The 27329-nt window shown below is 42.4% G+C and overlaps 1 protein-coding gene across 9 annotated transcripts in view; it reads left to right on the top strand.

The window, feature by feature from the left end:
- Positions 1–27329, top strand: part of SLC25A26 (solute carrier family 25 member 26) — a 131068-nt gene that overhangs the window by 2295 nt on the left and 101444 nt on the right. For 6 of the 9 annotated variants that reach the window (XR_005601145.1, XM_039546652.1, XM_039546649.1 and 3 more), the window contains exons 2-3: positions 4337–4493; positions 6542–6651. The exons of 1 other annotated variant lie outside the window; for it this stretch is intronic. Coding sequence is in view for 7 of the 8 variants with exons in the window: in XM_039546652.1 (XP_039402586.1) it covers positions 4337–4493; positions 6542–6651 (267 nt within the window). In the remaining variant the exon portion in view is untranslated. Of the gene's footprint in view, positions 1–2526; positions 2608–4336; positions 4494–6541; positions 6652–27329 lie in introns of those variants that run through there. 2 more of the 9 variants (XM_039546654.1, XM_039546655.1) reach the window with 2 other exon arrangements.

Raw genomic sequence — 27329 nt, 5'->3', positions numbered from 1 at the left:
GCAATTATCAGGACTGCCTCAGAGCACCGGCATACCCTGTCTGGTGTCCCATCTCCAGCTATGGCCATTTCTGATGCTTCAGAAGAAGGAGGCAAATCTGCGCCAACACCCGCCTTTTCCTCCAACTGTGAATACACTGTGGAAGAATTCCCTTCCTGACTGCTATGGGTGACCATATGAAGCCCTGACGCATACAATTTGAGGAATGTAAAACATGAACCAGAAGGGACCCCCGAGGGTTGCCGAGCCCGGCCCCCCACCACTACAGGCAACCCTGTCATCTAATCCCACTCATAGATTTGTCAAGCTCTGTCTTAAAGCTAGTTAGATTGTTTGCTCTTTCAGCTCCTTTTGGGAGGCAGTTCCAGAATGTCACTTCTCTTATGATTAGAAACCTTCTAATTTTCAGCCTAAATTTATTTGTGAACAGTTTATACTCACTTATTCTTGTCCCAGCATTGTCCTTTCATTTAAATAGCCCTTTGTCCTCCCTAGTGTTTACCCTCGTAGTGTATTTATAGAAAGCAATCCTATCCTGTCAGCCTTTTAGGCCCTCTGTTCCCCTGATCATTATAGTAACTCTTCTCTGCACCTGTTTCTGTCTGAATTGATCTTTCTTGAATGTGGGTGACCAGTGCCTTGTACAATGGTATTAGTACTTTCTTGTGTCTACTGGAAATGCCTTGCCTGGATCCTATTTGCTTTTTTTCAATGTGGAAGAGCAGCTAACTTTGTATCTTGAGAATTTTAATAAATAGTAAAAACAAAACCATTAGAGTAGATCTTGTTAACAAGGATCTGTTACTCCATTTCTTCTTTCATGCTGTGTTCGCAGCCTCCGCCATTTGTAGTGTAAGTTTGAACTACTCATCTAACACATCACTCAAAATGCAGGGAAGCATTTGTTCAGGATGAATTTGAGCAACAGCGCTCAAACATGGCAGCAAAGGGCACGTGGCTAGCTTGTGGAAAATACGAAGAGAAAGGAATGCTTAATTTTTTAACTACCTTTTCCTCTCATATTTTGAATTCCGCTAGTGCAATGTAACAAACTAACTTTGTTCCCAAAGCCAGAAATCTTGGAGTTATCCTTGATTCAGAGCTTGCTTTCTTCCTTCTGCCTCACTTGTTTGTAACTCTGCCTGCTGCGCCTCTGGAGAGTTTAGCTACCTTTAACCCAACCCTCCTAAATTTCTTATTCTTTCTGTAGTCTATGCCTGTTTTGGCTATAGTGACTTCTTAAGTTCCTTCTTGCAAGACCTTAATTGCATCTCTTTGCTTCTTGTGGGGCCAAATTTCCCAGTGCTCCCAGCACCCACAGTTGGGGCCAGATGCTCAAAAGAGCTCAGCACACAAAGTGTAGAGGTCTCTTGAAAATCTGGCCACTTATTTTAGGTGCCTAAAAGGAGGCTGAGCTCTGTTGAAAATCTCTCCCAGCCTCTTCACAGCCCTGAAACGTCATTCCTTAGCTTTATCTTTGCTTTTCCCTCCTCATCTCATTCTGGTGCCTTCCCCTCCATTCCCACAGCTAGTGATGGCAGGTTCCTGCTCTTTGTTCACAAACATGGGGATGGAGTGTGGAGCAAAGATAGCGTGGATGATTGTAAGGGTGTAGCTGAATGACCCGAAGGAGTAAAATTTTGTGAAGAGGCTTGTCAGTTTCGGTGCCTGAGATGAGGTCTGGGTATGTAACATGACTAGTTCTGGCTGCAGAATGTAGGGAGGAAAGGCCTTCTCTTCCTGTTCCATGTTCAACGGGAAGGTGGTTTCTAACCCTCAGAGGAGTCAGGTGCTCCCGATAGGAAGAATGAAGGCAAACAACCAAACTAACATTAAGATGGAGTTTGATAAATTTAGAAATGAGATTATATGATGGAATTGCCTGCATCAGCAAGAGCCTGGATTCAGTGATCCAGGAGGTCCATGCCAGTCCCTTGCCACTAACTGGTACTGCACAACCATTTCTGCTATGTATCTGATGTGACATTTATACACTCTCTTAGAGGCTTTATGGACATGGACCAAGAAAAAATCAGTCACAGATTAAGGGATATATAATTTTGGGGGCATTTGCTAACTGAATCCTCTCTCCAGCTTTTTAAAAGATTTTATCTCTATTTACTCCTAGAAGAATCATTTACAAGTGAACAACTAAGAAAGTGAATGCTGCTCCCTTCCACAAGTGTATAATAGACTATTGCCCTGTAATTTATCATCCATTTTCAATTAATTAATTAAAAATATGCATAGGGCCAACTTTGTCCCTCCTGAATTGTGTATAGTTAAGTGGAGCTGCATGCCTGTGTGTAAGAGCAGAATTTGGCTCACACTTAAATATGCTCAGGTGACCTGTTGTATGAAATGTCATGGTTCAATACATTTGAATTCGATCCTGGTTTTATTTAATCATGTTGCTGGATTTAGTGTGTGACAGGTATATCCAGCGCCACACAAAGATATATTTTTTTTTCTTCAGCTGTTCAACTGATAATGCTAGTGCTGCTGACACGCAGTTGAGAATGGGCTGCTTAGTTGGCTTATTATCTAAAAATCATTACTGTTTGCTGCAGATGGAGTAAGCTCCCAGGTATTCTCACCATCCTACAGGTACTCTATTAGCTGCTTCATGAATTTAAATGACATTTAAGATACAAATCCAAAGAAGCAATTAGTAACTTTTGATTCATGTTTTACCAGCTGGCTAGATTAATCTGATCAATTTTATTTTGGGCAGATAAGAATTCTGATGGAAGAAGAGTTAGAAAAATCAATGCACGCAAAATAGCCAAATAGATTAAAAGAGTAATTAACTTATTGATTAAAACTTTAATGGTAGATAGCAAATGCCTCTCTGAATACTCTGTTAGGGTGGAACAGAAAACCAGTTGAGCACAGTATAATTGTACTTGAATTATCCAAGTAAAGATTCAGCAGTACCGTACATCCATGCTCACTTTCTCCTGCTGTTCTATACAGGGTAGATATCAATAGATGTGCTCTGTAACCCAAATAACCAAAAAATGATGAAGGTGAATTTGAAGAATAAATTTAATACAGATTCTTAGATATGTTAAAATGGCTAAGATTATTTTTTTGGGGAGAGTGAGGGGTGGGGAGGTAATTGTGTACTCATCCCTGCCTATATTTCATCTGGCTGTTACTCAGGGGACGGGGAGGGATGCAGTGAGGGGATGGGGGGGCAGGGAGTGGGATGGGGTGAAGGGGGGTTGAGTTGGGGTGGGATGTAATGACGGGGGGGAATGGGGATGCGGTGGGTTTGGGGTGGGAGTGCAGCCCCATTCCCAGCACTCGGAGATGGGGATACACATCTCTTCAACTCCTGGGTGCTGGCAATGGGGTGACAGACCGTGGTTTGCCGCAGGGCACATGCCGCAGTTTGAGCCCAGCCACACGAGGAGTGCGAGGAGAAGAGGGCTGAGTAGCAGCAGGAGAAGCATATGCCATGCTGACCGCTCACAAGTCAAGCTAGTTCTTCCCCTGCCCTGACCCAGCCAATGGGAGCTGCGGGCAGGGGGCGGGGCAGCATGCGGACCACCCCGACCACCCCTAAGGCTAGGAGCCGGACATGCATTTTAATTTAATGTTAAATGACGCTTCTTAAACATTTTAAAAACCTTATTTACTTTACATACAACAATAGTTTAGTTATATATTATAGACTTATAGAAAGGGACCTTCTAAAAATGTTAAAATGTATTACTGGCACGCGAAACCTTAAATTAGAGTGAATAAATAAAGACTCGGCACACTGCTTCTGAAAGGTTGTCAACCCCTGGACTAGATGATCTCTCAATCTCCCTTACAGTCCTATGTTTCTATGACTCTGTTTAAACTGAATTTTTTTCTCTTTTTGGCTGTCAAAAGCAAAATTTAATTGAAAACCCCCACATTTTTTCTTTGTGAATACAAATCTTTTTCTCAACCAGTCCTAATATTTGCACAATAATTCCTGGCGCTGGTGGACATACTGTGCTGTGTCATGTTGCTAACTGGTGTGTGCCATTATCTTAGGGCTTATTTGCCTGGCTCAGAGTTGTTGGAGCTGCTTTGCTTCCTTCATTCAACCCAAAACAATGAGGCAAAATGAAAGAATGGTTAAAATGTTGCACTGTGTATCCTACGGTCCTTGACATCAACCTACACGTGGTCACTTATAATTAAAAGTAATTATTGGAGAAATCTGCCAATGAATGACCGAGCCACTAGCTTGCTGCAAATGGCTAGATTCAATAATGTCCTTTAGGCAAGTCTCATAGCAGCATGTGTGTAGGCAAGACGTTGATGTTAATTTGCTTTACTCCTGTTTATCTTGAAGGCTGGTGGGATAGCTGGTGTGTGTGTTGACTTAATACTATTCCCTCTGGATACCATAAAAACCCGACTGCAGAGTCCCCAAGGATTTAAGAAGGCTGGTGGCTTTCGCGGCATCTACGCTGGCGTTCCTTCTGCTGCCGTAGGATCCTTTCCGAATGGTAAAAACTGTGTGAATTGTGCTTGTGTTAATCTCTGGTCTTCCTCTAGAAGGATGGCATAGTCAAGTCCGTCCTTTCACTGCCAGGCTCCGATCCTGCTAGCAGTTCCACATAGAACCCCCTGTTGAAGTGATGAGGTTTTGTGTGGGTGCAGGCTCTATGTGCACCATTGTATTGAAGACCCCTAATGTAGACTTGCTGCATTGCACTGTACCTGAATAAATCACACCATTGCATGCCCCATTTTGCACTAGTGCAGTGTGCCAATATTAGTGGATTGCACTAATGTAACTAAATCGATGTAATCACACTGGTGCAAAGTTATGTAATGTAGGGTTCCAAAAGATAAATCCCCCCTCCCACCATATAGATTGTTTCTCTTTCCAATTTTATAAATCTACAAATGCTAACTACTGGTGGCACTGCTTTGTGTTTCACAGTGCAGATTTGTTATGCACCATCATGGTGACACCACCGTGTCCAGATACTCTTCTGGAAGCCTCAATGCTATTCTTTTCATCAGCTCTGCACCTAAAGATCCAATTTTTGGCTTTACACTGTGGAAGCTGTTCCTCTCCCCTTCCATCTCTGTCTTGCCACTTCCTTCCTGTTTCCAGCAGCACCTACAATGTACTAAGCATTGTCTAAATATAAAAGAAGGCACAAGTCCCCATCCTGGAGACTCTTGCCTTTAAATCCTGGCCGTGTCTGACTGCAGTGATCATGAACATGAATGCTCCAAGGGTGCCTTGTGTACGTGCATGTGCTTCCCTCTGGTCTTTAAGAGCCACATTCTAGCAGGGAATGTTCTCTTTTTTTTTTCCCTGGGGAGAGAGATAAATAATTATAAGTTATTTAGAAACTGAGGGAAGCTTTGAGGAGGCCTTTTGAAATTGGCACTGTCTTTCAGAAACAAAACAAAATAGTTCTAGTGTCTGAAGAAAAACGTTTGCAATTCCTGAGATCTGTTTGCTCTTTTCTTGCAAAATGAAGTCCAGCTAGGCTGTCACGTTTGTAAATGTTAAGTTCACAGACTGATCCACTGACACCTTCAAATGTTCGATGTCCTTCAAAAGATGATTTACAAAATTTCTGTTCTTTATCTTTTCCGCTCTCGTTATCTCCTTTTGAGGCGATAAGCATCTTTTGATTAACTGCAGAAGGCAATACATGCAGTCCTTTTGCACAATTAAAATCTGTTCCCCCGTGAGAGATGTCAGCTTTTCAGGATTTGCATCTCTAACATCTGAGCTGAGATTTATCTCTTGCTGCAGTGTAAGACCAAAAACTTAAATTATCTTGTAGAATACAAGTAACCCTTAATGTGCTAGGTAGCAAATGCAGGACACCTGTTAGTACAAAAAAACTGTTGCCACGTCAGTGCCTGGTTTGCTCTTCTTCCTTTCTCTAATAGTACATTGGTACACTTGGATTGGTTTTCTGTGCTATGAGATTAGGTCTATTACAAAATAAAACTGTTCCTTGCCCATTGGATTACAGTGTAATGAATGTTTCAAGCTCTTAGGAGGATTTCATTTTCTTTCTCTCAAATGAATTGCTGTTGCTGCTGGAGCTAAACTGTAAAATAGAAGGCGGATTCTAGCTAGGAAGATGCTGCTATCAGATTTAAATGTTAGTAATGTTACTGAAGCAGTTGTTTCCTTAAAGGAGCTGATTTGTAATATCAATTGACCATTGTACAACAAAGTACAGCCCTTACCCACAGTATTCTAGGACAAAAAAAAAAAAAGTTAAGACATGATTTCCAATCAGTCAGAGATACTATTTTTAGCATTTTTGCTTTTCAAATACTGTAATTGTAAACATGGATTGAAGCCCTGGGCCCATTGAAGTCAAAGGGAGTTTTGACCATGAATGAAAGAGTATTGACCATGGAACTATGTTGGTAAGAAGGGTAGTACTGTTTTGGGGAATTTGACTATTTTCTGGATTATAACCGTAAACTAGGGTTTGTCTGGATTATAACAGCAATCTGCTAATGCAGCTATAGGGATGGTTTGATGACTGAACTTTTTTTAAAATTTCAGCTGCTGCCTTTTTTGTCACCTATGAGTATGTGAAATGTTTGTTGCGTACTGCCTCCCCTCCGTACCTGAGTCCAGTAACACACATGGCGGCCGCCTCCTTTGGAGAAGTAGTAAGTAACAGCACTGTCTACTGCACATCCCATTTTTTTTTCCATCTCTTCTTGCTAGGAAGTCTTACGAGAACGAATTTTAGTGGGAACCTTTTACTTGTTGATTGTTGAGCAGCAGGTTTAACAAGCCTGGTCTTTACAAAGCATTGGTTGCAAAATACCAACATGTTCTCTAGAAACTTCTGGGGTTTGTTTGGTTTTAAATGAAGCGTTGAGTAACAGTCTGGAAGCATAATGTTGCAAAATCTCATTCCATGGGCAAGTTAGTGATGGGAAGGTATGGTTGTCCTTTGATTCGTGAAAAATCCACAGAACCATTATTTCGGAGGTGTCACCCCCTGTGGCATGGCAGTGGGGACTTGCTGTTCTAACCATGCTCCACCAGTTCCAGGTCCACCAGTTGGTGGAAGCTTTGATAATACAGTGTCATCGGAAATGGGTCGAGTTGGGTATTTTCAAAAGACCTTCCTATCACTTACTTGCCCCCGGAATGAGATTTTGCTACATTGTGCTGCCAGACTGTTACTCCCAGGAACACAGTGGTACCAAACATGACACCACTAGAACTACGTAGCCATGTAGTCGAGAAAAAGTTTAAAAATCACAGTGCAAGATTGGTCCCTTGTGCATTGCATGTCCAATACCGAAATACCACCTGCTGCAGTAGGCTAATTGTTAAATACCTGGGGGACAATTCTGATGAGTGAACGTGTTTAGGCTGGGATTTCAATGGACCTTAATGGAGCTAGGTGTCCATTGACTTTCAATGGGGTTTGGTCTCCTAACTCCCCTCCCATGGGCTCCTGTGAGAATAGGGTGACCAGGTGTTCCAATTTTATAGGTACAGTCCCGGTATTTGGGGCTTTGTCTTATATGGGTGCCAATTGCCCCCCACCCCCGTCCTGATTTTTCACCCTTGCTGTCTGGGTATGTGATGACCCCTTGCTATGTGAGAACCCCAGTCATAATCTCCTTGCATTATTTCAGCTCTGATTTACTCACTTCAGTGATGTTTTCTAAACTGTTCCATTTAAAAAAAAAATCTTGTGAAAATGTTCATGTCTGTGACAATAAAATGACTTATTTCAGCTGTTTATAATGAAAGATTTCTGAATTTGTTGGGTAAATGGCAAAGATTTCTGTAGGTCACTGGGGAGACATGCTTGTTCTCTATTCTCAAGAAAAGGGGAAAACCGAATGGTCACTGAAGAATTACTCCTATCCAGAAGAAACTCAAGACACACACTGAAAGCTGATGGCTCTTCTTTCCAGTGCTATAAACTACATGCATATCCAGTTATCCTGTCTCTCACTGGAGATGTTATGGTGTGATATGGTTTGATACTTTTCATTAGTTCACTTGTTATCATAGCTCCTAGGAGCCCCATTGTGCTAGGTGCTGTACAAATGCAGAACAAAAGACATTTCCTGCCCCAAAGAGCTTCAATCTAAGTATAAGACAACAGATGGATGCACAAAAAGATGGGAGTACAGAGAAACTGAGATAGTACTGGCCACTATGATAGGCTGCACATGCCCTGGGGTGTGTCTTACATTTTAAAAAAAACGAGGAGTCTTTGTGGCACCTTAGAGACTAACAAATTCATTTGGGCATAAGCTTTCGTGGGCTAACTCCTCATATATATATATTTTTTTGCTGATACAGACTAATACAGCTACCACTGAAACTCATCTTACATTTTAGTTACCGTAAAGTAGAATGTTCTCTCTCAGAAATCAAAAGTTTTGCAATTCAGACACTTGGAAAAAAAGTGTCAAAGAAAAATCTAGTCTGAGGTCACTGTGGTGTTCAAAATCTTATTTTGTAATATGTCCATTTTTGGATGGTTGTATAAAGCTGTCCTTATTCAGTAGCTATGGTAACTTTTACCCTGGAGACATTTTCTGGTAGATGTGTAGTTTAAGTATGTAAATGAGACCAAAGTGGTAAAAATATATTTCTCACTATTTTTCATTATATGACATTTTTATTAGGGGAAAAACAATTTAAAAATCGTAAAATGGAGGGTAATGCTCTTAGTGTTGGAAAATATAAACAATCTAAATCTTGTTAGATTAGATTTCTTGCATTACAGAGTTTTCAGACCTGAATGTACTTGAAAAGTCACTGTATCAATTATATTAACTGACTCATTCAGCTATGCTATTTTCATACCCCCACCTTTCTCTCTGAGCACATCTGTGCTGCACCCCTCCCCCCACCGCAGCGAGTAAAATTAGCAGTGTAGAGCCCTAGTTCTGAAACTCAGTGAGGTGGGAGGGTCTCAGAGCTTGAGCCTGAAAATCTACACTGCCCCGTAGCGCAAGCCTGAGTCAATTGACCCGTTTTCTGAGACTCTCTAATGCTGGTGATGCACATTGGAAAACATAATCCCGACTATACATATAAAATGATGGGGCCTAAATTAGCTGCTACCACTCAAGAAAGAGATCTTGGAGTCATTGTTGCTAGTTCTCTGAAAACATCCACTCGATGTGCAGCGGCCATCAAAAAAGCCAACAGAATGTTGGGAATCATTAAGAAAGGGATAGATAAGAAGACAGAAAATATCATATTGTCTCTATATAAATCCATCCTATGCCCACATCTTGAATAGTGCCTGCAGATGTGGTCGCCCCAACTCCAAAAAGATATATTGGAATTGGAAAAGGTTCAGAAAAGGACAACAAACATGATGAGGGGTATGGAGCAGCTCCCATATGAGGAGAGATTAATAAGACTGGAACTTTTCAGCTTGGAAAAGAAATGATTAAAAGGGGATATGATAGAGGTCTATAAAATCATGACTGGTGTAGAGAAAGTAAATAAGGAAGTGATATTTTCTCCTCATAACACAAGAACTAGGGATCACCAAATGAAATGAACAGGCAGCAGGTTTAAAACAAAAGGAAGTATTTCTTCACACAACACACAGTCAACCTGTGGAACTCCTTGCCAGAGGATGTTGTGAAGGCCAAGACTATCACAGGATTCAAAAAAGAGCTAGATACATTCATGGAGGATAGTTCCATCAATGGCTATTAGCCAGGATGGGCAGGGATGGTGTCCTTAACCTCTGTTTGCCAGAAGCTGGGAGTGGGCAACAGGAGATGGATCACTTGATGATTACCTGTTCTGTTCATTCCCTCTGGGGAACCTGGCATTGGCCACTGTTGGAAGACAAGATACTGGGCTAGATGGACCTTTGGACTGACCCAGTATGGCTGTTCTTACGTCTTTTCAGTGTAGATGTACCCTTAGAAGCAAGTGATCTCATGTGGAAGGAGGGGGAGTGAGTCTGAACTTTTGCCCCCCTCAATGTTTGTATATAAACTTTTAACTGTACATTGAAGCTAACTTCAGCTCTCCTTTGCAATGAGCAGTCCGAGGCTCATCACAAGTGTGGTGGTGGCAGCAGCGGCTTGTGTTTTTAACGCTTCCTTTTTCTACCAAGCTTGCCCTGAAATATGGCACGTAATTCCATTTTCCGAGCCCAAAAGGGACTGTCGTGGTAGCAGCCAGCCAGCTATTTTAGGACTTGATCCAAAGACATGCCCTTATTTTCCAGATGGCTCACAGCTATGTGTGTGTGCGCTGATTGAGTACTGGCACTCTAATTTGGAGCTGCAGAATGAGAGTGGCTCGGTGTATTAGATTGTGGCCTTCCTTGTCTGGCACAGGCTGTTCCAAGAAAATGGATTTAGTCCTGCTTTTTAGATCATTTGATTTCATGTCAACTGTTAAGAAGAGAAGCAGTATCCCAGCTAAAGTCCTGCTGGTCTTCAGTCCCGCAAGCCTACTGTGGGAGGCAGCGTGGCCTAGTGTGTAGATCACTGGAGTAGGATGCTGGAGATCTGGAGTCTATTCCTGGCTTGGCCATTGGTCTTGCTGGGTCATGTCACCTCCCTGAGCCTCAGTTTCCCCATTTGTAAAATGGGGCTGATGGTACTGACCTGCTATATAAGAGCTGGGTGGTATTATTAGAGGACATGTGTGTCTTCCCCTACTGGCCCTTCTAAGCACGTCACTCTCAACTTTCATTAAGGCAAGTTTAGATTGTTTTTTGTTGTGCTGCTGATGGGACAAGCTTGGGTTGTAGGCAGGCTAAGGGCGTGACACCACGCCTGCACTTCAGTGAGCCTTTTGTGCACCAGAGAACTCTCCCTGACTGAACGTCCAGACTCTTGTCTAAGTGTGAATGTTAAATTGCACTCCTTTCCCTGAATGCCGCTACAGGGACAGACCTCTTCTGGCTTTCGTGCATGCTCAAGTCCAGGGCCATTGCTAGGGAAAAGCTTGTTGGTGTTTCTGGGTGTGGCAGAATGTGGCTCTGTGTAAGCTCAAAAGCTTGTCTCTCTCACCAACAGAAGTTGGTCCAATAAAAGATATTACCTCACCCACCTTGTCTCTTTAGTTATGTTTAAAGCATTCTGTGATTACATGCTGCTAAACCTGGTTTAAGTGCTGGTCATTCCAGGATCTACATCAGTGAAGTGGATGTAAGTGAAGCACATTGGTTAACCTTTGCTTTGCACTTTTTTTTTTTTTTTTTTTTGGCTTGCAGCTTAGCAGGACACAGGAAATCTGCATCGTTCCAGATCCACAATGACTACACCTCCGCATCATGTTGGTTTTGGGGCTTGCCTTTTCCTTCTTTTGCAGAATTGAAGTTCAGTGTGGCTTAGTCATGAAAAGGTTTCCATTTCAAAAGGTTTTATGACTGCAAGATGATGATGGTTTTATAAATTCATGTTGATAGAGTTGTTTAAAACCAATCCATTTTGGGTTGGTAAGAGCCAGTAGCAAAGTCGTGCTCATCTCCCCCCCCCCCTTTTGTGGTCTGTGGATTCAAATTCAGGCAACAACTTCCCCAAAAGGTAGTTTGTCACATTGAAGAAAAGACTTTCTTGCATTTATAAATCAGCTGCCCCAGCAGATGTACAAGAAAATACAGAGTGACATGACAGGGTAGGGCACTGACAGCTGTTTAACTTCATATATCAAATGATGCATGATTTTCAGCTACTGAAAATGCTTCCCTGCCTGATTCTTCTCATAGCTGTAAGTGTTTGTTGGGAGCTTTATGAAACTTCTTTTGTGCATTTACGGATACCCTGGTATTCTTTTCCTAAGTACTTGGACAGATGTCACAATTCAAATACACTTAGCTAAACCTGGAGTGACTTGGTCCAAAACTGTGTACTGTATTAGCACATACCGTTTTAATTGTTTCATGGCAAATACTTTTGGGTAAAACCTGGTGCTTTGGCTCAAATTTCAGAGATCAAGCTAATGACCACCTCTGACAACTCTGATTTGCTTGGAGCTACAAAATCTGGTAGTCCCCTGTAGTGCTTTTGCTTTATTGGCCGCAAGTACTGGTGCAATACTCCCTCACTGTCTGTTTTAACTCTGATAATACAGCAGACATGGAGTATAGGCAGTGCCTTTTTTCAGTTCACGTTACTCTCCCCTCCCCTTTCTTTTGGAAGCGTTGCTGCTTCTCTCCAGGACATTAAAATGTCTAATCACTTTTAACTCCCGATCTTCTATTCAACAGTGCCTTGTAAGCAAATATCCTGTGAAATGATATGACCTTGCCTTATCTGTGTTTACACGGCATCTTTGAGCCCTACTTCTCACTGAGGCTTTTGGGTATCATGTTGAAATAAATAATCTTGAAATACAAATGTCTGGTTTTTTTGTTTTGTTTTTTTGCTGGCTTTCATGGCTGCTAACTTGTTTATCTGCACATATCCTGTAGCAGTCTGTTAAATTCTGCAGTCTATAGTAAAATAGTGTCTTAGGAGAGGCAGTGTGCTTAGTGGATAGAGCTCTGGACTGGGACTCAGACTTTTCTCGCTTCTGCTTTTATCTCTGATATTAGCCTACTGCGTGACCTTGGACAAGTCAGTTCATCTACTTGTGCCTCAGTTTCCCCATGTGTAAAGTGGGAGTGATGACACTTTGTAAAGCACTTTGAGGTCTACTTTTGAAATGTGCTATACAAACACTGAGTATAATTAAATTCAGGTTATCTTAGCATTTCCTCTGATTATACTGACACACCTTTCGACCGGGGAAGGGAACAGAAATAGTTCTTCACTCCCAGGTGAAATGTCAGGGGTCCCTCGTGCTGTTCCTTTATATTCTATTATGTTCCCAAGGTCATGAGATTCATTTCATTGCCAACACATCATTTTATTAGTGTGATATAGGTTGCCTGTTGCCAGACAAACCCATAGATCAGGGGGGATCCTCCGAGCCACATATGACAATCTTCAGAAGCTCGAGAGCTCGGGTGCACCTGCGGGGGCTCAGGACTTCTGCCCCGCTCCTGCTGAAGCCCCGAGACCCCCCCTCCCCACTGGACAAAAGCCCCCACCCCACGACCCTGCTGCAAGGCAGAGGTCCCAAGTGTCTGCCCCCCGCCACCCCAAGTCTGGTAGATGGAGAATGGCAGGGGAATTGGGGACTCTGTGAGCTGCACTTTAACTATAAAAGAGCCGCATGCAGCTCCCGAGCCACAGTTTGGCCACTCTTGCCATAGCTCGATCAAGTACTGACCTTACTTCTGGCAGTGGCCAGCTCCTGATAATTTAGAGGAGGCCAAAACCTCCTTGTAAGATGCCTAACCAGCTTGTAACAACCTGTAGGGGTTGGAAAAGAACTGTCCTTAAAGTGGTCAGGCATTAAGCTAGTCCCAAGGCTTTGACCGCCTGTCTAATCTAGACCTTGGCTTGCATGTCTGTAAATGCTGTAGGTGGCCACTCACACCTTTCTAACAGGTCCGCTGGTTAACCCCATTACAAGTACATTCCACAAGCAGACTGTAGGTTGCATAACGAAATACTTCCTTGGGTATCTCCGATTGACTGCAGCTTTAAGTCAATCTCAGGCTTAATCGGCAACCCCGCAGTGACGCAGTCAGGAGGGCAAGGCTGTTTTGTGTTATCTAGACAATCATTCCCCACCCGCGTAGGGCAGGTTGCCCAGTAAGATCCCCTGTTTTCTAATGTGTGTGTCCCATTCTACCAGCCCGACTAGGTGTTCTGCTCTGGTTAACACAGAGCATTACATTGCTGTCCCCATGAAGCCCTTCCCCCTTCCTACTCTTAGCTTTGGAGCAGGGCACGCTGTCAGCTGCAGCTAAGATTTTGTGTCCCATTCTGCTTTCCCCATACCCAACTTCTAATCCGCCTCCCAGGGAGGCTTCTATTTGTTGAGTTTTTTCCCTTCTCCTGGTTAAACTTGATCCCTCTTTCTGTCTGCCCTCTCTCCATCACACCTGCCTTTGTCCGTACATATCACAGTGCTTCCTTTTCTAACTGGCATGTCCGGTCCTAGCTATGAATCAGTCCCAAACCGTTAACGGAATGACTGACCCAAGCTATTTTCGTTCTGCTGCTGGAAAGTGCAGTAGCGCTGTAGCAGAGGTAGTGCCAACTGGCAGTTTCAGAGGAGAAACAGCGTAGCCCCGGCTGCCTCTTTGCATTTGTATTTGACCCTGGGGCTTTAATTGTTGGCACCAAGGCATTTTTTTAAACCCTAGAAACCAAACTGTCTTGACTGGATGTGATTTAGGGGGTCTGTGAAACTAACCTCATTGTCAGTGGCAGCATGTGTCGATGGTCTCACAACCGCTTTGGCGGTGCAAGGGAAGGAAGAGATGGGGGTGGGGGGAGCCGATTTAAGGCTGTCTGCTTTACAGAGCTGCCATGTAACTTCCTCAGGCAGATTCTCTTTGATCTTAATACCAGTCTCTGTGTTGTCAGCTCAGAAATTCTAAGCACAGGCATTGCAAGGAATCAGTTTCCATAGGTATCCCACAAAACCCTTTGGGAATCCTTAAAAGGCACTCACTCTCCCATCACTGCAATCTATAGCTCAACTACTGGTTGCCTGCTAGCTAATTCATGGACCATCACATGCAAATGAAAGAAGCCTCCAAGTTTCTGAGCTATAAAACGTTCTTTTCCAGAATAAAATGAGGCAGAGTACAACCTCAGGATGTACAATACCCATGTCAGCCATGCTAACCAGAGGGAAAAGTTAGAGGAAAGCCTTACATCTTGAAAACAAAAGCACACTTAATTGTCTGTGCGGATCCCATAAGAAAAACCTGACTGGAAAATTTAATCAACTGTAGTCAAAAGGAAGTCAGATGCAGGTGATACTTTGCAATTTTAGAGCCCCTTTTGTTTAAAGATCTGAAAGTGCTTTGCAAGCACTGAGCATCACACCATGTGACAGGCAGGAAAATTGTCTTCATTTTCAGCCAGGTAAACTGAGCCACTGTATAGTTTAGATAAAATGGGTGCTTGTTTCGCTCTGTAGTATGCTTGTTTCCCACTACCCTACAATAACAACAGGCATATTCACAACCAAGGCATCTTTCATGGCTTTTTTTTTTTTTTTTTTTAAACAACAGCCTTGCATCATGTGACAGCTATAGTGAAAGAAGCACTTCTGAGCTAATAAGCTTCTGCTTTCCACAGGCCTTTTTCTCTTATTGTGATGGAAAAACGGAGCCGTAAAAATAATTGAGGTAGGGATTAGGAGATTTGGTACAGCAGGCCACCTAATAAAAATGGCACAAATTGAGCTTCTCTCACTGTTGTCTCATATCAAATTTTATTTGATCGATTTTACTGTATTCCAGATTGCAAGCATAAGAGTGAAAGTTGTAATTATAGTTTTATTGATTAGTCATTAAGTTTCAATCAAGTTATAACTACAGGGAATGGCTATTATTTTGTGAGTAGTTTTTTTTTTGTTTCAGGCATCTTTCCTCCCCCTCCTTTCCCCTTGCACACATAAAATAATTGCTTTGATATAAAAAACTGCTTTTATAATGTGGATGCTTACCTACAAAAGAGTGTGTTAGTGTTAGTGAAAGGCTTTGAGACCACTGGGTGAATGAATGTTAATCTTATTCATATGCCATGCTACTAGATGTGAAAATAAGACGAGGAGAGGGAAGGGGGAGTCAAAGGCAGAACATGTTCCCTAAAATTATGACACAAAATGTAAAACAAATATTAATGTTTGATGGCTTGTTATCCTTGTTGGTTTTTAAAACTAAAACATTCCCCTGTAATATTTGCATCCTAAGCAAACGCAGCTGTGCAACAAACCAAACGAGAAACAGACCAGTTATACTGAGTGATGTGCAGAACCAAAATGTAAACACATCCCTGAACAGTGTATTCATTTTTCTTTTTGATTCTAGGAGCTGAGGGAGTTAAGCACATCAGTGACCAAAAAAAAAAAAAAGGGGCAAATAAAATCTGACATTAGACACATTTTATATAATTAAAGTATAATAAATTTTTTCCACAATTGAATCTCACCTGAGAGGGGCTTCTGAATACTGATACGAGGCGTACATAACTTTCAAGAAATCACTTACAAATGACAGACAAAACACAAGGGGAAAGACGTGTAGTACACCACAACATCATCCCAAAGAAGAAAGCGTTGCCGCAGTAGCATACGGAAATAGCCACAAAGCCTTCCTGTTGTCACCACTACCCAGTTCATCCAAAGGTAGCAAACAATTTATTGTATCCAGGGATCTGAATTCTTCTTCCATCGTCTGCCTTGACATTGTCCCACATGTTTAGTCGTCATATGTCTTTACCAAGGGCTGCCAAAAGTGCTTGGAAAACATGAAATCATAAGTGGTGGAAAGGAAAACCAGATGTTTTAAAATTATTTCACTTTTAATCATCTAAGGTAGTGTCAGTAATGCGACCAGGGAACACTATTTTAAAATGGACAGTGTCCATTTTAAACAGTCACACTGTGTTTATTATGAATCTTAATATGATGGATTGATTAGCCCAGTCTTTTTGTCAGGTTTATAATGGTGACATATGCAGTAATTAGAGGAAAGTTGGGTAAGAGTACAAACATCCTTCCACCCCCCACCTAACTTGCTGCAAACTTCATTTTATGGTCTGAAAGTAAGTTTATCCCAGTTTGACTGACAATGTTTCCTTTCTAAGAGCCAATGCGCCTGGATTCAACATGGTGAATTTTACACCCTGCTGACTTTTCCACAGAGGTGAGAAAAAAGTCATTTGGCTCGTTTGCTGGGGAAGCTAGCTAACAAATAATCTTTTCCATGTAATATTTAGATATTGTTATGGTTACAACCTGGGTTTTGTGGGATAGTCAGTGAAACACTCTTGTAAGTTCTTATTGGCAAACATCAGGCCTGATCTTGTCTCTTCGTCCCTTTTGCGTCTTTGTTTTAGTCTGTGGTGGCTTTGCTTCTTTCTCTTCCTGTTCCCATTTTCAGAATCTAGCCAATAACTTGCTCCCCCATTTTGTAAGAGGATTTGTGTGAAAGAGCTCGCCTGGCCTCTTCTGCGGTAAGATCAAGAGGGTTTTTCAGTCTTGCTGGTGCACTTTGTCTTTCAGTGCTCTGAAGCTAGATCCCTGCAGAATTCACTGGGCCACACTTATCCTCATGTAGACTTCCAGGGAGCTATGAGAATGGCCACACTGGGTCAGACCAATGGACTATCTAGCCCAGTATCCTGTCTTCCAACAGTGGCCAATGTCAGGTGCCCCAGAGGGAATGAATAGAACAGGTAATCATCAAGTGATCCATCCCCTGTTGCCCATTCCCAGCTTCTGGCAAACAGGCTAGGGACACCATCCCTACCCATCCTGGCTAATAGCCATTGATGGACCTATCCTCTATGAACTTATCTAGTTCTTTTTAGAACCCTGTTATAGTCTTGGCCTTCACAACATCCTCTGGCAAAGAGTTGAACAGGTTGGCTGTGTGTTGTGTGATGAAATACTTCCTTTTGTTTTAAACCTGCTGCCTGTTCATTTCATTTGGTGATCCCTAGTTCTTGTGTTATGAGAAGGAGTAAATAACACTACAAGACGTCTCCTCCCCAAAGCATTAAAAGTTCACCAATGGCAGGTCTGGCTAATATCTGTGGTACTGCTGCAGGATAGAATGGGCTGCCTGACCTTGCTAGAAGATGGGGACTGTTAAGAAGGGAGGAGGGTGAGGGGGAACAAGACCTGTTGCTTTCCCATGAAGAGCAAAGAGTGGGAGCTAGCTCAGTGGCTGCCCTCTGAAAGCCTAGGCCATCACACTTCTTCCAACTTGAGGGTGGAACATGGGCTGCTAAGGAAGAGAAGAAGTCAGAATTGTGTCCCCCCAAGCTCCTTTGGGGGTGAGGGTGTCAGACTGCTCCTTCTGAGGTCAGGGGTTTACGTAGCTTCATTTAAAACCCACACTTTTAACAGAGCTGCGCTCTGAGTTTTGGATTCCTTCCAAATCCAGAACTCTCATGGACTGAAATGGCCCCAAAGTTTACTTTCCTTGTGGGATCAAGATGGCTGATTAACCTCTAATCTTCTCATGCCCTTAAATAAAGAACTGCAACAAAGAGATTTCAGCTCCATCCTCTAGTGGCAGTTACATGGCATTTAACTCAGTTTCCTTTTTTGGTTAAAGTACTGTGATGATCTGGCACTACTCTCCGGTGATCCAGCAGGACAGTACCATATATTAGACTTCCAGTCTCCGAAGCACTTTCTGAGTGCACCTTTATTGAGCCAGCTTGAGTGAGTCATCTACAAGTAAAAATATAACTCTGCAGGGATTGGGGACAAGGTAATACACAATTAGCACGGTGCAGACCAGATCTTTAAAGTTTTCAGGGGAGGATTAGGTGAATTCACACCTTTGTAATTTGTGTGGACCGTTGACCTCAGTTGGAGTGTACATAGGCCAATAATGAGTGCTTTTGAAATTTTCCCTTGTAATTAAATAGGTGTGAAGGAAAGTGGCTTGTTCCCTTCATTTTTGGCCCTTATATTCCAAGTCTCTCTCTTTTTTTTTTTTATAAAAGCACCATGGTCTGACTTGGGTACAAGATGGTTTTTTGCTAATCTTAAAAACAGTAGAAAAGTTTGCATAACACTTTGGATTTCAGTTAAAACCATTGCTTTTAAACAAACATTCCCCTGCAGTATCTGCCACCCTGAGGTTATTATATAGTTCTTAAGGGTAGCTCCTCACAGCCAACCACCCAGGGACCCACCCTGCTAGGCACTGTCTTTGCATAAAGTCAGTGACAGACCCTGGTTCCAAGAGTAGGGTGACCAGCTGTCCCGATTTTACAGGGACAGTCCTGATACTTGAGGCTTTTTCTTATATAGGCTCCTGTTACCCCCCCAACTCTGTCCCGATTTCTCGCGCTTGCTGTCTGGTCAGTCTATCCAAGAGCTTAATTTAAAATGAAAATGAAATTGATTATGGATGTATGTGTAACTAACGTCATTGTTTGTCATGAGGAATTTGAAAAGTAGACAGCATTATCAAATAAGGGCTGGGATTTTTTCTATATTAATATTCTCAGGTTTTAGTAACACAGGTTAAAGAAATTTGTTCCAGTCATTTAAAATTGACCGTGTCCCTTTAATTTTATGACAATTCCCAGAGTGTTGATGATAGTGGTAGGGCCCAATCGTGCACACACGTGTGTACACACACACACTACGTTTAGATTGAGTATAAAATAATTTAAGCAGTTAGCAGCGGGACTTGCTGAGGCTGGCAAGAGAAGCAGGGCTTGTCGCTGTTGAAATGTGCATTGTCTTTTGAATTAATCATGGTGGGTTTTGAAATATTCATAATTTAATCTAGGGTAGCTCTGATCTACAAACGTGGTAGTATTTTGCCAAGCCCTCGTACAGGAGTGTAATTGAGCAGTGGTGTAAAGGCCGCTGAGAAGATGAAATTGCTGCCATTATGACCTAGTGGAGAAGACAGGGAAGAAGTATAGCTAGATAAGAAGGAAACTCAAATTAAAGCTGCAGCCAGAAATTGCTTGTAAATAAAGATGAATGGAGGCAGAAATCCAGAGACACTGCCAACAAATTCATCATACAATTAAAGGCTGAAACAGCAAATTAGGAACTGTCAGCCACCTAACCAGCCACCCACAGTGTCTCTTTTATGCCTTCTTATACACACACACATGCCCTCTTTCTCTTCTTCAGCTCCATTTTTGAGTTCCATCCGTTGGTGAATCTATTCAATGCATGCCTTTAAAATGACAAAGCTACCATCTTGGTTTTGCAGCTTGGCACCTGCTTCATCTGAACTTGTATTCTTTCACTTATTATTATTATTTATTTGTATTGTTGTAGAACCTAGAAGCCCTAGTTGTGCGCCGGGGGCGGGGAGGGGGTAGATTTTCAACTGATGTAAGTTGTCCTATCTCCATTGACTTCAGTGCAGTTACAAGTTTACTCCAGCTGAGAATCTACCCTTAATTTTTTAAGGAAAGAAGGCTGTAGGAAGAAGGAGGGGATCAAGAATCCATATTAAGGGGAAATGGTTCAGCAAACTTCAACTCAGATGAAATTTCCACAGTATGGGGCTAATCCTACCCACAAGTTTCTGAGCAGATTTTAAAACGCTAACAATTATTCAACATGGAACGAAGAAGAATTCAGAAAACATAGGTTGTATTCTCATAATGTTTCACTTGACTAGAGTCTCAGTAACTTTTGTCCTCCTGTATCATCATTTTACCCCAGGCTGTTAGGAGATTGTTTTATGTTGGATGGGACATGTCATGGTACTTTTGGAAGCGAGTTTTTGCTGAAAGAATAATATTATTGGTTCATGGAGTTGTTTTTAAACTAAAAATATCAAGTTAATGGACTCACAGTGAAGCAAAAGCCACCAGAATAGGTTGCACCACACAGAAATTGGTCTTTAACAGTCGGACTGAGGGGCTAATTCACATTTACCCTAAGGTCCCTTTACACTGTCAGTGGCAGCTGCACACAAACATAGTTAACGCAATGAGTCAACGGTCTAGCATAACAAGGGTGAGTGCTTAGAGTAAGTACAATATACTGGAGTTTTCAAAGCTATTTAGCTATCTAATTTGCCACTGAAGGGTTTAATTGAACACTTTCATCTTGGCACTTGAAGAAAATTTCCAAATGTGTAGGACCTTTGAGCCGTGCCTAAATGTTAGCTGGCATAGGCATGGCCAAGAGTTACTTCAGATTGGACAGGGGGGCGCCCCGCAAGAATTAGGCAAGTGAAAGTTAGGCTTGGTCTGGGTGCAGCCAGCTTACAAGGGAGAATGCTGGTTGACTCAAGATCAGCTTCCCAGTGGAAACTGCAGTTTAGCTCCAAAAGAGACAGCAGCTGGGAGAGGAAGTCCAGTAACAAAAGCGACGCCGGAAAGGTGGAGTGGGCTAGTTCAGTGTTGGGCAGCTGGGGAGACAGGTTGAAGGGGATGCTGGAGCACAGGTGCTGGTGGTGTCGGGAGGCAGGAGCGTGGGATGTTTTGGCGTGACAGGTTTGGGAGTAGCTGGGTCACTGTTTCCTTTAATGGCCAGTCAGGCACTTGGCAAAACCGTTTTGGAAATTCCAGCCACAGTCTCCTTAAAGATGGTAAGGAAGGAACTTGGAAGCATTGGTGCTGCCTTCCCTGAGGGGCAGCAGGCTGTTGCATTTCGCACACGTTATTGCTCTGAACATTAAACCCCACGGAGAGTTGAGATCCCAAGTGCCTTGCTGTGTGGAATCTCTCTCTTCTTTCTGTGCTTAGGGGAGCTGCAGCTAATTTAATGAAGACGTTTTTGCATCAGTATCGGAAGAAAAAGCAGGAAAGAGATCCTGGCTTTCTTATCCTCTGTGTGCTGTAAGGACTCATCCAAAGTCCATTGTGGTCAACGTCCAGGCTCCCATTGTCTGCAGGGGGCTTTGGGTCAGGCCTGAATGTGGCTGCACCTTGCAGCAGCGAAAGGTTGTATCTGTGGTGGGGATAAGCTTAGTGCACTTTTCATGTTCATTATCAAAGCAAAACCTCCAGACTTTCCAAGCTGAGCTTTAAAGCAGAAACCTGTCCTGGGTGGTGCTGTCAGGTCTGGCACTGGCTCCTCATGTAACCCCCTGGGGCAACTTGCTCTACACTATTAAAATGGAGATTATGATTCACACCCACACTTGTAAAGTGCATAAGGATCGATGGATTAAAAAATGCTAGTGTGACACTCCCTACCCTCCTGCCCCCATGAGTGTGTTACAGCTCCCCCTCTATGCCTGATCCACAGGGGATGTCTGTCACAGCCCCAGCTATGGGAAGTGGCTCTTTAGCTTAAGCCAGAGGGACTCTCATTTTCAATCCCTGATATCTTCCAAGATGGCGGCCATAACACAAGTGGGGGTTTATCTGGGATTGAACTGCTGTGGGGCTCGGATACTCAGGATGAGCTTTCCGTGTTCAGGGGAAGCACATAACCCACTGGCCAGTGTATATAGAGTCTTCCCCTCTGCGTGAAGTGGCTTTGAACTTTATTTGAATGTCTCAATAAGGCATATAAATGTTTAAGGAATCAGATGCAAATCCTGTTCTCATCTCTCCTCTTCGCTGAATTTTTTTTTTCCTAGCCAAGAGCCATGGTTGGAGCTTATGGGAAGAAAAAGTGATGTTTTGGGAGATTACAGTCTTCCTTCCATGTATTACATGAACAAACAAACCAATTTATCATTATAAACTGGAGGAGGAATCGGAACAAGTCCTGAAGAGCCAATTTTAGTATCTGTTTCTTAGTAACACAATACAGCAAGGGCTATAGAGCAGTCTGTCACATACTGCAATGTTAAACTTCAGGCAGGCTCAGAGAGAAGAACCTGTCTGGAGAGGGGATCTGTATATCTCACTTCAGTTGATCTTATTGTTTTCTCTTCAGTGGCCAAAGGAAATCCATGAACAGATTCTTTAGGACTTAGTAAAAAAAAGATGCTGTTGGTTAAAATCATAGGTAATAAATTAAATGAGAAGAAGGTTCTAGGGGCGAGGATATAATTTTAATTAGTAAACTGAAGGGATCAGAAGAGGAATTTCCAGCTAGAATGATAATCACAGTATCTTAATAACATATGCTAATTGATGTTATTAATCAGCCTCACATTTGAAATTAAAAAAAAGTATTCAATCTATTAAAGGGAGCATCTTAGATAGTAACTGAGGTGATCAGAATCTGTCATTTACTAGAAATATTAATCTGTTTTGAGCAGCGTGTGAGAGTCTGAGTTAGAAAGAAGTTTGTCTGCAAAGTTGTGGGCAGATCTAATGCAAAGTGCATAAAACAAAATATTTTTGTTGCTCCGCTGTTTGAAAAGGGATTTGAAGTTAAACTCACTTTTTTGTTGGCTTTTCTACATTACAAATAATGGGTCCTCCTTTTGCCCCCTCTTTCCTGGAAGTGATTGCCAAGCTTTCTGATGGTGATACCACATTCAGATGCAATCAGAGATGCATTTTTTTTCTCCATTCAAATGAGTAAGGAGGGACTTCTGGGTCTCAGGGCTTGGCTATATTAGAAAAATTGCACTGGCATAATGAAATCTATTTGAAATCATCATAATTAAGAGTGCAGACCCTAATGTACAGACACTCAAACTGGTTTAACCCTCACTTAAATTGGTTTAGCTCATGCTGGTGAAGTATTTAAGTTAGGGTTGACTGATTTGAGTAGGTTTTCACAGTCTTAATTTTTAAAATCAGTTTCCTTAAACCAGTAGAACTCTTCTACTTTAGCTTGGGTCTGTGGCTGCCTCATGTTCCCACTCTGTTCAGGTCTCCTGGATCTTTTGCCAGACACTTGAGCAACGGAAAGAAAACGAGGACCACATACTTCAGATGTAGCAAAGTGTGTGTTTTATTGGGAGGGCTGAGAATGTCTGAGAGAATCTCTGCATCATCGAGAGTACGTATTCCATAGCAAGGACACTGCATCTGATTCTGATTGTATAGTGGTGTCTGTCAGGAGTAACTCTTTGGAATTAGACAGGCATGAAACTAGGTAGTGAGATCAGAATTAGGCCAGTTTCTTTACCACTCTGCACAGCACCAGGCACAGTTTTGGTCCTATATAAATAAATGCTATAAATGTAATAAGTATTCATTGTGGTTCACTTTTAAAGAGCACGGGCCGTACAGTCCGCATAAAAATCAATGAGAAAATTCCCAAAGACTTCAGTGGGAGGTCGATCAGGCCTCAAGATCAAGAGGTGGTGTAAAGGCCAAGGCTAACAATGCCAGTTCAGAGACAAAAGACCAACAATTTATCTTGCCGTGCAGAATCTTTCAGGACTGGGATGAGAAATCAGGGATCTAGTGCCAGCTCTGCTACAGCCTAAAGGTATCTCCTTTAGCATAGTTTTTGTGCTGTAGTTTTCCCCAAATGGCTGCAATAATTACCTTGCCTGGGTATTGTGAGATTTAATTTAATGTCTATAAAGCACTCGCTCTGCTCCTTGGATACGAGGTGCTATAGAAGTGTAGCACATTGGATTGTCATTTGATTAAGAGTAAACTTATGCAAATGGTGTTTAAGAATGAGTGTCCCCAGACTGAAAAATGCTCCCTTAGCACCAGGTTGAGTCATAAATTAAATTTGCATGGTGCTCAACAGTGAAGGCTTCCCAGCCCTCTCAGTACATAAACAAAAACTCATTAAAATTAATACAGTGTCTTTCCCAAGAACTCTAGAAAACAAAACCTTAATCATAGGACAAAGTGTTCCATGGGCCCAGAGCAGCTATAGCAGCAAAAATAAGTAAGGGTAAAATTTTCAAAAGCATCCAGGTGACGTAAGTTCTTATAAGTCGCATTTGCAAAGCAGACTTAAGGCCAGATTTTTAAAGGTATTTAGGGGCCTGACTCACATTGATTTCACTGGGAGTTGTTAGGTGCCTAAATACATTTAAGGCCTGGCCCTTGGGAGCCCAAGTCTCATTGAAAGTCAGTGGCTCCTAAGTCACTTTTGAAAATGTTACCCCAAAGTTATTTTACTCCTCTGCAGCCTTGAAACCAGCCCTTTCCCCCCATTTATTCTTACTCTAGATACGCTGCCCTTGGTCAAGCATCAGTAGCATAGTATGGGGCCCGATGTTCCATGGAAGTGTTAAATCTTGATCCACAGGCTGAGAGCTGGCCAGCTCAGAGAGCCAGACTTCCTGCTCTCGGGCACCGGGAAGTGGTGTTGCAGTAGTACAATGCAATTGTCACCCAGGTTTGCGTTAGCATTTCCAGGTCAGAATGAGCAAGGAAAGGCCATCATCTGAACTTAAAATCCCTTTCATCAGCTGGCTAACGGGGAGGGAGGATGGGCTAATGGTCAGGGCTCTAGCCTGGGACTTGCACAATCCCAGTTCAAATCCCTGCTCCACCACACACTTTTTGTGTGGCTTTGGGGCTAGACCTGCAGAGGGAATTTGCAATGCTGCCTTCCAGTGGAATCCGTAGCCCACTGGGTCCTAAGGGTGAGTGAGGAGACGCTCCGCAGCAGCAGGACTTCGCTGCCTGGGCACATGCACACTGATAGAAAAGTAGGGGACTTTACCAGCAGAAATTTAGGCACTGTGGAAATTTAGTGCCTACAGAGTTAGGTGGCAGCTGAGTAGGGGTTTTGAGGATCTAAACTTTGGATTTAGGTGCCTAAAATGTTAGGTGGGTTCCTAAATCCCTTTGTGGATCTAGCCCTTAGACCCTGGGCTTCAGCTCCTCATCTATACAATGGGGATAACAGTGCTATCTCAAAGGTGGGTTGTGAGGATAAATACGGTAAAGATGGCGAGGTGCTCAACTACTACAGTAATGGAGGCCAGATAAATAGATCTAAAGTGCAAGGACTGTGGCAGACTACAGACCAAAATGGCCCGCTGGAGCTGCTCTCTCAAGTCACAAAGCCGGGAATCAGATTTCAGAGTAGCAGCCGTGTTAGTCTGTATCCGCAAAAAGAACAGGAGTACTTGTGGCACCTTAGAAACTAACAAATTTATTTCAGCATAAGTTTTCGTGAGCTACAGCTCACTTCTTCGGATGCATAGAATGGAACACACAGACTGGAGATATTTATACATACAGAGAACATGAAAAGGTGGAAGTAAGCCGGGAATAGCACTGTACCACATGTGGTCCCATTTCTGAGGAAAACATGTCCTGCGTCAACCCAATTTAAATGTTCTACATAAGCCCTCGTAATACCTGGTCTGTTGTGTTTCAAATGCCTCTGAAGGATGCATTAGTACATGGGTCTAGTGCAGGAGCAGGAGTGTGGTTAACTACTGCTAAGTCCACAATCCTGACAACCAGCTTTCTTTTTCCCAACTACTGCAAAAGAGTTCGTACAAATTGGTCAGCCTGAAATACAAAGCGTTAGAACAGAACACAAACTGGTGGGATTTGATTATTATATTTTGTTTAGAAAAATAATAAAATAAGGAAATAGAAGGTTTTGCTTCAAATGTGTCTAAAGACTCAGAAGAGTTTGGATTTCTTTTTGAGATCTGGATTGGCACCTTACAATCAATTTCGAGCAGAGTATATTAAAAATGTCAATGAGGACTGACTTGTGCCTCTGAAGAACACTGTCTTGCCAGTTTCTGGGTAATGAGGTTATTATTCTTCAGAATTATGGTACGTTCTACCTGCAGAGAAATCTCTCCTGGACTACTACTTAAATCTTGAATACAATATGATGCATGAGTAACGGTGTGTCAAGCTCCACTGGATTTCTTTGAAGCACGGGATGTAGTCTAATGAGGATGGCCGGAGGTGAAGTGGTGTGGAAAATAAGCATTGTTTCTTCCAGTCAAAGTTTAAGTCAGATCCCCACAAGAAAACGGCCATTTCCCAGTTATTGGATGCAGTTAAAGAAGTGAATATATTGGTCATCTCCCTAATATTTAATGTAAAGTAAGAAGCAGTTTTTCAGCCCAATCACAAAAGGATTTCTGGTTTGTTTTTATCGATCTTTATAAAAATGCAAAACTTCAAGGAAGGAGATTTTACAAGCTTTGATAATGTGTTCAATCGCGCTGAATGTAGTGGTTGCATTATAACTCTTACTGGACAGTGCTGTACCCTTCTATGCCAATTCATAATGACCTTGCTTCTCAAAATGATAGCGGTAGATGTCATTTACCCCTAAAACAAAATTATCAATCCCTTTAGGATGGGCAATGGAGGAATTGTGAATCATTACAATGTCTCCGTTCCCCTGTTAGTAAATTCAGTGGAGCGAGACGGCCAAAGAGTGAGTGGGAATATGAAGTAGCTGGTGAGGCTGAAAGGAGGTATACCACTGAATAATGGTGGAAATGCTTCTCTCTCTCTGGATTGGTCCTTTCTTTAGCAATTATCATCACAGGGTATGAGCGCTGTCCTTTGCTGATTTGTCTAATATCAGTGGTGATCTGCACGTACCTTTAATATCCTATGGATAATCTCTTGTTTGTGCTTTCACTGTTCCCTATCTATGGCATGATCACAGGTGTTCCTCATGAAAAACTCATGTAAAGTTATAAGAAGGCCTGTCCTCTTCATCTGTTATTAATCATCTTGTGCTGAGCACCTTTTAGTTATTTTCCTCCTCCTAAGTGAGATAAAAGTTTCCCAGGAACTAATCTTCTCTACAAACTTCTGTATGCCACATAAGGTGGAATTTGCAAAAGTGCTTGGCACTGGCCTAACTTTGGTCCCGTTGAAGTCAGTGATAAAACTCCTGTCAACAGGTCAACACTGAGTGCTTCTGAAAATCCCAGTGTTAACTTGTAGCAAGGGCTTTCCCACATGAGACGGTTGCAGTAGTTTGAGTGAGTGTG

This window comes from Mauremys reevesii, linkage group 7 (assembly GCF_016161935.1).
Source record: "Mauremys reevesii isolate NIE-2019 linkage group 7, ASM1616193v1, whole genome shotgun sequence".
NCBI classification, from domain to species: Eukaryota; Metazoa; Chordata; order Testudines; family Geoemydidae; genus Mauremys; species Mauremys reevesii.
The sequence above is the reverse complement of the archived record's forward strand: the minus strand, read 5'-3'. Positions and strand labels throughout refer to the sequence as shown.